Source organism: Parasteatoda tepidariorum, chromosome 1 (genome assembly GCF_043381705.1).
Source record: "Parasteatoda tepidariorum isolate YZ-2023 chromosome 1, CAS_Ptep_4.0, whole genome shotgun sequence".
NCBI classification, from domain to species: domain Eukaryota; kingdom Metazoa; phylum Arthropoda; class Arachnida; order Araneae; family Theridiidae; genus Parasteatoda; species Parasteatoda tepidariorum.
The window spans coordinates 16,285,768-16,300,048 of NC_092204.1; the positions used below are offsets into that span (position 1 = coordinate 16,285,768).

Here is a 14,281-nt window from a genome sequence, read left to right on the forward strand (position 1 = left end):
AGTATATTGTCGTATTTGTTCTTAACCTTTTGAGGAAAACTAATCGTAACGCTCACATTGAGTTCTAACGAGTAAACACGTTAATAGCTGAGTATAATTTATCTTATTAAAAAATGAGATGGAGGCTTTGAATTCGAAAACACCAAAATGAAAGATTGGAGACATTTTTATAGCGAGCTAGAGGAAAGTTGTCTAAATCGTACCTCTCTCAAACCGTACCGCAAACCATATAGCAGAGTTGTCAACTTGTTCTGCTTTGTAAAAATGTATTGTCTAGTGGTAGCGAAATATAAGTTATTTTTAGTTTAGAAATTTTCTTTTAAGTAAGTTTTCCACCATCACATATCAAAAATCCGCATAATCATATTAAATGAAAATTTATTGCTGAAATCGAGTGATATCACTTTTAATAATTCCGCGTGATTATCCTTAATCTATAAGCCTATTAATACTTTCGCAGAAAGCAGAGCATTCTATAGATCACATACATAGTTGATTTATAGAAAGAATTCCCCTCGCCACGAAGTCTAAGGCTGTCTGCTGCTATGGAAACAAGGTTATAGCCCATTTCAAAGAGGGGAGCTATTTTCTTTCCAGATTCCCTTGAGCTTGCCGATCCGAACCAAAAACCTGTCTTAAATTATGTCCCAGGTGAACGGAGGAGGGAGTTCTTTGCTTCGCTTCACTTATTCGTTTGAGTTCTGCGCTCCACAACATGAATCCTTATGCAACGACACGAATTATTTATAAGAAATATATTCGCATACTAATAACATTATTGTAACTGCTTAGTTACAAATCAGTTACTTTTCGATTTAGAAATAATAGAAAAAATAAATGATTTGTACTGACTCGTCAGGTCTTGAACAGTTTCTATGTGACAGCCAAAGTTCCAGCTCGGCATCACCATAAGCAGATAGCCTAAAAGCTTCTGTAATGTCATCGATTTCCTTTTTAGAATTGTAACAAAGAAGTTTTTTGTTGTCTGTTTCGCATGTATTATTTGCCGATTCCCAATCCACTTTCCAATAGTAGAAACTGCATGTGTTATAATCTGTAAAAAAAGTTGAGAATAAGTTACAAAACGGAATAAGTTATAAAACGGAAACAAAAATTTAAAAAAAAAATAGAATCAGTAGCGCATATATCAATAAAAGCCAAAACTGACTTTTCCCGATGTAACTTTCCTAAGAAACTCCTCATGATATCGCTTTGAAATTTTTGGGGATATTTGAGATTGTATCAGTTGTATGCTGTGATAATAGTTTAGCGTTAATAGAAATACTTTTTGAGTTAAGAATTTTTTTTTTTTTTGATGAAACCATTTCAAAAAATTAGAGGTTTTTAGTTTAGAAATTTTTCAAAAATTTTCTTCCAAAGATATTGTAACGAATCAAGCTATATTAAGAAACAGTTCTTTATTTTTATATAAAAAAAACACATTGATTCAACAACAACAAATAAAGTAACAAAACTAAAGTATCCGTAATTGGGTTAGTAATAACCTTGCAAACAAATATGGAAAAACCCGTAACAGGTTAGTATAAACCTCAAATTCGAAAAACAAAAACTATCTCCTCAAAAATCGCCAACTCTCAAGTAAAAATCTCGTGCTTTTAATTTTAATTTATCTTGTTATATGTTTTGTTTCTTTTATTCGCGCTTTTGTTTGCCAGATATTTTGAAATATTTTTATATTTTACAATATGAATTAATATTTATCATAGTGTAAACATGTATAAAAGCTGAAGTAATATCTTATTTAAAGGTTGAGAAAAGGTTCATCGAAAAAGGTCAGTTTTAGCAATATTTGCTTACGCCCCTTAATGCTTAATTGAAGTTATTCAGAACTAGAGTTTTGGTTTTATAATTTACAAAAGTACTATCTTATATTGCTCATTAATTTTTCACAATCAGTGGCAAACAGCAAGCCAAGTTTTTGTTTTGTGAGCCCATAGTTAAACTCCATAGCCTTGTAATTTTGAATCCCAACCACAGCCCTGAAAACAAGGATAAGAAAATAAGGTAATCTAGCTCCCGTGGAGATTTACTTATTCAACAATTACCATTTGCGTTACATGGATAGGAAAACTACAAAAATATCTTACTGTTAGACTGATGGCAAAGGGATTATAACCCATGATTTGACCCTCACAGGGGACATTTTACGAAGCATTGTGACCAGTGTGGATCGGTAGCGTCATTCGAATATGCCAGCCATTGTGAGGATTAGAACTTAGAACGTCAATATATATTCCCTGAAGGGCGGTAGTGTCGACTGAGTCTTAAAAAAATCAAAACCCTAATGACATAGAGAAATTTACCTGTAAATTTTTTTTTTTGAAATAGTTTTTTAAATTTTAAACAACTTCTAATCTTCTGAAGCACGACAATTTGCTACTAAAATATTACCTTTGTACTAATTATTACATGTTTGAAATTTAAGATTAGAAAGAGAATACCTAATATCATTCATTTACATTATTGCTTGTTCACATACGTGAACAAACAAGTTCTTGACAACCTCTGCAGAGAATCGAAATTGTTCTTTAGTGGTTAAGCTGTGCAGAACATACTTTCGGGATGCCACCCGAAAGTGCTAAATATCTTTAATATAATTTTTTTTTTATGGAATCTGTAAATATTTACGAATGTATCTTATTGTACGTTAGTTGCGGAAACCTGCTATATTTAATGTTTAACAAGCATCAAATGTAAATTAAATCAGCAGAGTTTTTAAAAAAAATTCAATATAATATTAAGATTTGATAAGTGTTATAAATCAGGCACCTAATTGTAAGTGCCCAATCAGCACATGACTTTAAGTCATAGTCTCACAGTTTTATAATTTGAGTTGGGTGATAGAGGCCTTCACATTCCCATTCATCATGTAGTACGGGTCTTGTGGTAGTAGCAATCAGTTGACTGGAACACGAATGGAAGTTTAGGGTAAGGTTTGTACATTGCTCAGAAGACAAGTGAAACATTTTATAAAGTGGTAGACCATTAAAAACCCAAGCTTTTAGAATTTCCGGTAATTTTACTAACATTTTAAAAGCCTCACCACGAAAGTGCTGGATTGAAGTGACGTTCTCTTCAATCATTTATATGGAGTGGTGTAGAAAATAGGTTTAAATGAATAAAAAATAATACATTGAAAAACTAACTTAGCTACCACTAGACCTGGCCACACCCGCATCTTTATACATTTGTATCTCTTCGCGATCGCCATTATATAATCTTCATGTAACATTTTTTGTCAGCAAACTTATTTCATCACGAAGGTGGAGTGCCATTTATACCCTACCTTCCATCCTATTTGTCCACTTTATTAACCAACCCCAAAATCCAATATTTAAAGATAAATGGGAAAAGAGCCTTTCTGAAACCTCAGACTCCCAGTTCGAACTCTATAATTTAATGCTTTAAAGTTGAAGTAAATTTCAAGGTGTTTCCCTTACGGCACCTGCATCTCCAACTAAGTTTTTTGCTATAGGCAACGAATGAATTAAATCTGAGTTAAAAGTACAATAATGTGAATTATATATAAAAGAAAAATTCTGAATATTATAATATAATGTTTACAAGAACGGAAGAGAAATATTTTCAAATAGCGGATAGAATATTTACAATTGCGGATCCAAATGAGATAGTACAAGGAAGTACAAATTCGCAAATATTCAAAATCAATGACTAATACGGGATTAGACTACATCATCCCTCTGCCTCGTGTCTCCCCGTATTAGGCTTCGCAGGAACCTTATTGCAGAATCTGACAAATTATACGCCACTAGATGGCATTTCATAATAAAAATGCTATTCAGGGCCACTAGATGGCGTTCTTATAATGTAAACAGAACATAGATTGTATTAAGAACCCACTGAAATAAAATTTTTGTTACTGTTTTAAAAGGAAAGCTCATCTTTGAATTTTACACTAATAACTATGAGAACTTTGCCACAAGCGACTAGAAGTGTTAAAAGTAGTAAGAACTCAATTAATTTTTATTTAATTATTGTCTCTTTAATTATTCAATCATAGCTGCCACTATGTATTACATTTCAAATCAAACATACTGTATGCTCTTTTAATATTAAGCTAAAGAAATAATATTAAAAAGTTGCTAATTTTAATCTCTTTTAATAAGATTTTGGCTTCTGTTACTCACCGCTATTTGTATTTTTAGTCGCTCGTGGCAACATTGTTATGTACTCTACTCAATTGTGCAGAAATAGTAACGCCTACTTTCGACTTGGGATTTGACAAAAACATGCAAAATCGAGTGCGATGGACTACAGAAACAAGTCATTACGCTGCGTGGGACCTTTTGTCACAATAACAACTGGAAATTCCGAATACACATCCCTACTATCATAGATTTTATGTTTTATTTTAAAGTTTAATTTCATTGATAATTCTTTGTGCACAACAAACTTTTGATGATACAGTATTATTTGACATTACGAAACCTTTTTAAAAAAAGGTAGAAAGTAAAAGGCTCGCTTAATTAGATGAAGAGAAATAGCAGTTGATAAATTTTAGAATTTTTGTGGGATATTACACAAAACTTTAATGACCAATAAGCTGTTTTGAATGAGAAATTTAAAACTACATATTACTCAGCTAAACTGAGCCAGATTATAGATTTTTATTTTTATTTTATTTAAACTGACGATCACAGATTTACGCGATGGTTTAAAAATTATTTTATCGCAAATTGCACAAAAGCAAAGGCAAATTTCCAAAATCTAAAAACAGACATATTTATAATATGCAACTACCATTCAAAAACTGCTGCTTACAGAATAGTATAATTTTGTCCGGTTATAATTTTGTCTGAATAATTAAAGAATCTAAAAATAACCCTGACTTTATATTTAAAATTCTGATTGGATGAAGGTCGTGTATTTTACATATATCGAAAGATACTGACAAATATAGTAAATATCCACCATCAGTTTACTTTTTAAAATTAAATAAAGAGGATAGTAAAGAGAAAGGTCTTATATATTAAACCCAAACTGAAAAATCAAAGCCAAGCCAAAGGTCACTCCACCAGGTGGCAGCAAGAGGCTGAACTGAGGGATGTTAATTATCATATGATTATTTTATGCATCGTTTGATTATGTTCATCTTTAGTGTAGGGGAGAGTGTCGCAATTTTTTTATAAATAAAAAATTTAGTTTATGAATGAAAAAATCCACTTAAAGTATATTCACACTACTCCCACGAGGCATTCGTTTATTCTTTCGATTCATTCGTTAATTCGTTTTTATTCGTTCGAAATCTAAGAATTGGAAAAAAAAGCCCATAGGTTGCTGTGACTAACATTATAACAATGAGTTATGACTCTGTAAGCGAAATCAAAACAAAACATGTTAAATATAGTGATCAGATGATCATCAGTCTTCATAGTTCTATACGTATATGTTAAACACATGCTTAACATCAAACTCAAGGAATCGATTAACAAAAAGAAAGAGTCGATTAAAGTATAGATTCGTTTGTTTTTCAATAACTGAATAAAATTTTTCATAGCACAATCATTTAATATTGTAAATCCACAATATATTATAATATTTTCATTATATTTTATAACCGTCATGGAACAGCCGTCTCAATTTTGAATTTTCGACTACCAACGTTCAACTTCTCAGCATTGTAATTTGAACCCAATCCAGAGGACAAGGAAACTCCTGTATCAAGCTTCGGACGAAATTTTCCCTTCATGGAAGATTCTTTGATGGAAGTAACCCACATTTGCGAGGAAAGCCACGAAGACTTCTCACAGTTATCCTGACGGCAAAGGGACTCTAATCCATGATCTGCCTACTACTGAGAATAATTTACGTCAGCAATGCGGTCGGCGTGATCTGGATGCGTAAGTCGTATCGACCGGAAGTCGCTGGGATTCGAACCAGGGTAAGCTCTTTGAGAGGAGATTGCTCTATCTTCTGAACCGCCACGGATGACATTAAAATATTAACTTAGTTGAAGCACAAATATCCTACCAATTTTTTTCTATGAAGATAGTTTGTTTTCACGAAAAGTTGTTCACCTTGCTAGAGAATGGATTAAAAAAAGGAAATTTTTTGAAAAATTAATAGAAAATGTTTTGATAAATTTTTGTAACACACACGCAAAAGGAAAGGGAAAAAATAACGACAGGTCAAATTGAACTTTTGATATATAATTACGAAGTTAAATGCCATTGTATTTTTATTAAACTTCGTATTTTTAATAAAAAAAAATGCAAGCTCATTATTTTTGAATACAGTCAGCTTATCTTAACATCTGTTCCATTTTTCTTTTAACACCTACTTGTGGCCTTTTTAAAACATATTAATCCACTATCTCAAACATTTGAGGAGTGAGCGATAATTTTGTCAAGTTTTATCTGAACTCTTCCTTTTCGCTTGACAGGTAGATCTCATAGAAATGATTTAGAAAAGAATAAGGCCACAAATTTAATAGAAATGTTGATCGACCTTGCTGCCCGACTCCAGTGCAATCACGTTGGGATGTATTATAAATGTTGATGTCGCACGGAACAGACGGTAGTGATAAGCGGAGACATTCTTTTAAGAGATAACGCCAACAGATATCAGGTGTGAAAACCCCTTAAGATAGTACTTCGATTTATAGTTTTGTGTACAAGTGTAATTTCTGATGTCTTGCCACCATTAAATATTTTTGAATCATTTATGTGCAGTTATGGGCAAAATTACCTAAGGTTTATTAAGGGGGATAAACAGAGAAGAAGTTTTAAAAAAATTTTTAAAAAAGTTTTTTTTATTGCATTCTTTGATATTTAATCTTTTAATGATTTATTGTATTAAAATATGAAATTGATTTTTGTAAAAATTGTAGAGAAGCCAACTTGCTCCGAACAGCAAATGAATATTTTAAAGTGGTAGTTCATCAGTTGTGATTCTTGGTTTAATAAATTCAATTTAGTAGATTTTCATCCACCACTATTACTAAATAATTCGTAGGCTTATATAATTCACCACTATCAGAAATGCCAACTGCTCCGGACAAGCCAATATTATTTAAAAAACGGTATATAACTACAACTAAAATTTGCACATATTTGACTAATTTTGCTTACTTTTTACTTGGCATGCCTTAACTACAGCGAAGTGGTGAATTATATAAGCCTTCGAATTATTTAGAAATAGTGGTGACTAAAAACCTAACAAATTGAATTTATTAAACCAAGAATCATAATTAGTAAACTACCACTCGAAAATATGTATTCCCTGTCCGGAGCAAGTTGGCATCTCTGCACTTTAAAGTACTTACGTTATGCTATAGTATACCCTTCAAAAAGCAAGCAAAAATAGTCAAATATTTGCGAAATTTATTTTGCAGTTATTTACCGTTTTTTTTAAAATTATTTTGCAGTGTCCGGAGCAATTGGTTTCTCTGAAAATATAAAAATTACTGCACCATATGCCGAGCGAGGCAAGTGACACAAGTGCGCTCAGTTGATTAATGGATTTGGTAACTCCTATTAAGATATTTTAGTAAAATGCTGTTATTTTAATTGTTTTATTGAAATAATTTAACTAAATAACGTAAAAAAAATAAGTAGTGCTACTTTCAATATAAATAGTTTAAATTGAAACTTATTTTGCTGCAAATTTTAAGGAAGGTTGTCAAGGGTTTAGGCAGTAATGGAACAATTAGAAATAAATATTGGCCCACCAGTTAAAGAATATGATCAAACTAAAGTTCACCGCTGAATTACTGTTGCTGCACTAAAAATATCTGAGGAGTCACAGAAGGGTAGATCAAAAAAAAAAGAGCACGAGCACTTGATACTGCTGAAAATGATTGCGGCGAAGCCTATGAACTTGCTATTGATACTTTATAGTTAGTTGTAAGGTTTCATGCTTGTATTTATATGGATTATTAATAACAAAATTTTAAACACATTTTACTCGAAACTATGTTTCTCTTACTTGCGGTATCTCTAACCAGTATAATTTTCAAAAGATTTACTTCACGTTTTGAATGTTCATGATAATAACAATTTTCGTTGCACCTAGGTATTTTTTTTAAATGGGTAGCTGGTTTTGTGTAATCCAAGAAAATGCAACCTATTTTATGTCATTTTTTGAATTATTTTTGAAAGATCGGTGTTTTATGGAGAAGAAAAAATATTTTTTTAAAAGTCCTACAAACAACGAGAATTACATTCATGTAGTTTAAAAAAAAATCAAAATGGAATCAAATTTAATTCTTTTATTTTTGTTAGCTTATAAGAGCTACAAGCTTCTTCATTTAAAAATATCTGTAGTAAGCACATTGTATTATCTAGGCAATTTTTTTAAAAAAAATGTTTCTGCTTAAGACATGATAAATTTAAGATAAAAATATGTACAATAAGATAAAAAAAAAACTTATTAAGTTAGTCACAATCGTAGCAAAATTCATTAAAATATCATTCTGGTTTTACGGGTTTCTACTGTGTTGCCTCCCCCCTTTAAAGCAAGAAACATAACTAAAACATAAAATTTAAAAACCACCAGATAAATTTTTTCTTAAAGCAGAGAAGTTGGCATCTCGTCCTTTCTGCATGTTTATCAGGCTTTATACATTTGTTTAAACTGTATATACGTAATCATTGTCGAAATATTAAAAAAATGAATGTTAAAATATAATTTTTTATGTATCTAATTTACTACACAGGATCATGAAGGATACTGATTTAATTTTAAATTAGCAGAACACTTAGCTTTTAGCTTTTGAAATTATTTTAAAATAACAAAGAAATTATTTTTAATTCTAAATATTCAATTCCCCTCTCATAAACTATTCAAAAACAGCATCGAAACTGTGGTCTTCCCTAAATATTGTGATCTATAATTTTTTCCATAAATTATACAAAAAAAAAAAACAGCATCGTAGCTCTAGTCTCCCTTAAATATTGTGAACTGTACATTTTTTCCATAAATTATACAAAAAAACAGCATCGGAGCTCTGGTCTCCCTTAAATATTATGAACTGTAAATTTTCCCCATAAATTATACAAAAAAACAACAACATCGGAGCTCTGGGCTCCCTTAAATATTCTGAACTGTAAATTTTTTCCATAAAATATTCAATAAATATTTCATCAGAAACCAGGGCTTAGCTTGAACATAGTCAATCTCTAAAAGCAATGTAATCAAAGCGGCACGGGACTGATTCTTTATTAGCTGCTCAGACTGAAGCTGCTAACTTATAAAATACTAAAAAATAAAATAAAATTGCAGACATTTTTATGCGCAGCGTATTGATATTATGACAACATAGAAAAAACAAAAACGAATAAAATATGCCTTCATTTGTGTTTTATTACGTAAAGGGAAACAATTTTATTATTAGTTTCGTTAGGTTTTCATTTCGCAGCACGTTTTGTTAGGAAAATGCGCAATTCACTTGACATATTGGTTAAATTCGTGACGTTTAAGAACGATTTTGATTGGCGAAAAACGTTTCTTTGTATTCCCTAAATTCTGCATATAACGCAACACATATTTTTTTTTACTGAAATGATTGTTTTTTTATAGTATTTTTTACGCAAGAATTTTTTTACAGAACGTCATCAATCTAGTGACCAGTTGTCACGTAAGTATTAAAATACCTGAAAAATATTCAATTTTTTTTAATGTTTTATAAAATTGAAGATAATGAAGCCGTAGTAAAATATTCTAAATTAAAGTAATTGTACAGTGAGAGAAATCTTTTATAGCGAATTCTGCTTCACTAATATTAGTAAGTAAAATAGAAATTAAAGTAGAAGTGTTTAATCGAAATTAAGTGTCATTAGTAAGTAGAAATTAAGTTGGCAAAAGTGAGTTCAGATAATCTAAGAGTAAACCACGAAGCTTTGAGATCTGAACTCTTCTTTTCAATATAGCAAATCACAAACGAATTATAACATCAATCGTTGCAGATACTTAAAATCTTAGACATAAATTCAATTTCGAAAATTCCAAAATTATTTCCACACCAGTCACATCAGCTCATCTTGGTCTCATGATTTAATGAAATCTTTGTTCATTCATATGAGTGAGGAGTTTCTCATTAATGATATTAGTTTATCGCTACATCTCCATAACTCCTGGAAATGCATTTTACCCTAATTTGCCCCCACGGCCTCCGCGACTGTTTTTGTTCTGTTTTTTAATCTTTTTTTGTCCCACAGTGGACTGATCGTAAGACACTGTTCTCAATAGAACATCGAAGTCAAGCATCACTGTCTGCGCTCATTGTGTGGGTGACATACTACTTTGATTGGGCTACGAAAGGACCGAGGGTGTGCGGAATAGGTCCTCGTTAAACTATTCTACCGTAAAGTACTCGACTTCGCGCACAGGTTGTTGCGCTACCAAAGTGGGGGAGCCATCACCTCCGCAGAGGATTAAAACTGTGATGGCATGTCTTCGGACCATCCTCAGGGATATTTGCTGGACCGTTGTCTATAGCCCATTGTGTAGCTCTTGTGTGACGTAAAAAGACAACTACAGCTATTCATCTTTTTTTCATTCTCGGTTACTGTTTTTTTTGTTGTTTTGTTTTCATTTTCTATTTTTCGTAGGTAACTTTACGTTTTATATTTTAAATCTTTCTTTTTTCACTTCTCATTCACGTCTGGCATGTCTTCAGAATGGGTGCCTAGTTTTGAGTGCTTACAACATGTCGACTTTTATTTCCATCTGCATATTTTTGAAGCCAATGAGGATTTTAAATGAAGCAAATTATGAAAAGATTACTTAAGATTACGCAGGAGGTATTCAGCCATAATTTGATTCACCTTTATAATCTAAAAAAAAAAAAAAACATTCATCATTTAAAGTTTTATATAATTTCTCCTCTTGATTTTATTGAACTCACTTCTTTTATATTTTAAATTATTAATGTAAGAACGACAAAAAATGAAGAAAAACATTCAGCATTTAAAGCTTTATATAGTTTCTTCTCTTGATTTTATTAAACTCACTTCTTTTATATTTTAAATTACTAATGTAAGAACGACAAAAAATGAAGAAAAACATTCAGCATTTAAAGCTTTATATAATTTCTCCTCTTGATTTTATTGAACTCACTTCTTTTATATTTTAAATTACTAATGTAAGAACGACAAAAAATGAAGAAAAACATTCAGCATTTAAAGCTTTATATAATTTCTCCTCTTGATTTTATTGAACTCACTTCTTTTATATTTTAAATTACTAATGTAAGNTCTATGTATCTATATCTATGTATCTATATCTATGTATCTATATCTATGTATCTATATCTATGTATCTATATCTATGTATCTATATCTATGTATCTATATCTATGTATCTATATCTATGTATCTATATCTATGTATCTATATCTATGTATCTATATCTATGTATCTATATCTATGTATCTATATCTATGTATCTATATCTATGTATCTATATCTATGTATCTATATCTATGTATCTATATCTATGTATCTATATCTATGTATCTATATCTATGTATCTATATCTATGTATCTATATCTATGTATCTATATCTATGTATCTATATCTATGTATCTATATCTATGTATCTATATCTATGTATCTATATCTATGTATCTATATCTATGTATCTATATCTATGTATCTATATCTATGTATCTATATCTATGTATCTATATCTATGTATCTATATCTATGTATCTATATCTATGTATCTATATCTATGTATCTATATCTATGTATCTATATCTATGTATCTATATCTATGTATCTATATCTATGTATCTATATCTATGTATCTATATCTATGTATCTATATCTATGTATCTATATCTATGTATCTATATCTATGTATCTATATCTATGTATCTATATCTATGTATCTATATCTATGTATCTATATCTATGTATCTATATCTATGTATCTATATCTATGTATCTATATCTATGTATCTATATCTATGTATCTATATCTATGTATCTATATCTATGTATCTATATCTATGTATCTATATCTATGTATCTATATCTATGTATCTATATCTATGTATCTATATCTATGTATCTATATCTATGTATCTATATCTATGTATCTATATCTATGTATCTATATCTATGTATCTATATCTATGTATCTATATCTATGTATCTATATCTATGTATCTATATCTATGTATCTATATCTATGTATCTATATCTATGTATCTATATCTATGTATCTATATCTATGTATCTATATCTATGTATCTATATCTATGTATCTATATCTATGTATCTATATCTATGTATCTATATCTATGTATCTATATCTATGTATCTATATCTATGTATCTATATCTATGTATCTATATCTATGTATCTATATCTATGTATCTATATCTATGTATCTATATCTATGTATCTATATCTATGTATCTATATCTATGTATCTATATCTATGTATCTATATCTATGTATCTATATCTATGTATCTATATCTATGTATCTATATCTATGTATCTATATCTATGTATCTATATCTATGTATCTATATCTATGTATCTATATCTATGTATCTATATCTATGTATCTATATCTATGTATCTATATCTATGTATCTATATCTATGTATCTATATCTATGTATCTATATCTATGTATCTATATCTATGTATCTATATCTATGTATCTATATCTATGTATCTATATCTATGTATCTATATCTATGTATCTATATCTATGTATCTATATCTATGTATCTATATCTATGTATCTATATCTATGTATCTATATCTATGTATCTATATCTATGTATCTATATCTATGTATCTATATCTATCTGTCTATGTATCTATATCTATCTATGTATCTATATTTATCTATGTATCTATCTATATCTATCTATGTATCTATATCTATCTATGTATCTATCTATCTATATATATCTATGTATCTATATCTATGTATCTATATCTATCTGTGTATGTATCTATATCTATCTATGTATTTATATCTATCTATGTATTTATATCTATCTATGTATCTACATCTATCTATGTATCTACATCTATCTATGTATCTACATCTATCTATGTATCTATATCTATCTATGTATCTATATCTATCTATCTATCATATCTATATCTATCTCTAATTTGCTTTTATTATTTCCGACACTAACTCAATTGCGTGTATATAAAATCTATATCTGGAGATAAAAATAAAATTTTCTAAGGCAATGTTTACAAGTCAATAAGTAAAAAAAAAAATGCTAGAAAAAAATTGCGAAAAAAGCAATTAGAAATGAAAAGTCCTTACGAACAAATCGGAATGCCGAAAAAAAAAATCCCTCTAGTTTTGTTCATAAAAAATGGTCCTTTCGGTATGTTGAATTTCAACTTGTGAGATGCTTTTCTGTGGGCAACCGAGTATTCTTTACGAAAAGCTGGAAAATTAATAATTCTCGAATTATTGAATGTTAATTTTTTTTAAATTCCATCGCTCCCTGTATATTTTTCTACACGCCTTCCGTTTTTGCAAAGTAAAATAGCAGCAGAACATTCAAAACAGCAGCGATTAAAATTTTTTGAAATGGGGAGACTATACAAATTTACTTTTTTAATTTTTATGAACTTCTAAAGAACGCAATCTTTCATTTTTTTATAAGAAGGGTTGTTATGAAGCCACATAAAAAATAATCCGAAACATATTATATCAATATAAGCCTACGCTTCATTGTAAAGAATTCGATTAATTGAAACCGCTTCGTTTCAGATTCTGAACGGTTGTAGCTTATAAAATATTCTGCGAAAACTGTTTTCGAAATCTGAATTTTTAGAGGAGTTTGGATTGTTTTATATGCTGCTCTTACTTTTTTCATGTTTCTAAAAAATCTAGTTTTTTTTTAAATTTATTTTTATTTATAATTTTTTTACCATGCTTAATCACTACAGTACCTCAGTAACTATTATACAGTTACAAAGAATCAATTTCTTTATCATAAAACATTTTATTTTATTTTAAATTCCGACGTTGAACAGTTGACCCAATTTTGCGTTTACGACTATCAATGTTGAACTCCGTTATCGAAAACGTTCAAAATCCTCGAGGATCTTTCAGTTTGTGCGAGCCGGGAACAGTATCAACCAGCCATCGCTGGGATTTGAACCTGGGTCTCCTTATTGGCAGGTGATGCTCTATCTCCTAAATCCCGACGGCTCTTATGTAATATATCTATATATTCCTGACAGTGGCTTACATAGATTTAAGTGTGCCCCTTACAAGATTTATAAATGCAAGATTTATCTTTA

The 14,281-nt window shown here is 29.8% G+C and overlaps 1 protein-coding gene across 1 annotated transcript in view; it reads right to left on the minus strand.

Moving 5' to 3' along the window:
- LOC107436578 (adhesion G protein-coupled receptor L3) overlaps positions 1-14,281 on the minus strand; it is a 60,541-nt gene that overhangs the window by 34,238 nt on the left and 12,022 nt on the right. Inside the window, exon 2 of the mRNA XM_043053991.2 lies at positions 853-1,054. Within this exon, the coding sequence (XP_042909925.1) occupies positions 853-1,054 (202 nt within the window). The remainder of the gene's footprint in view (positions 1-852; positions 1,055-14,281) is intronic.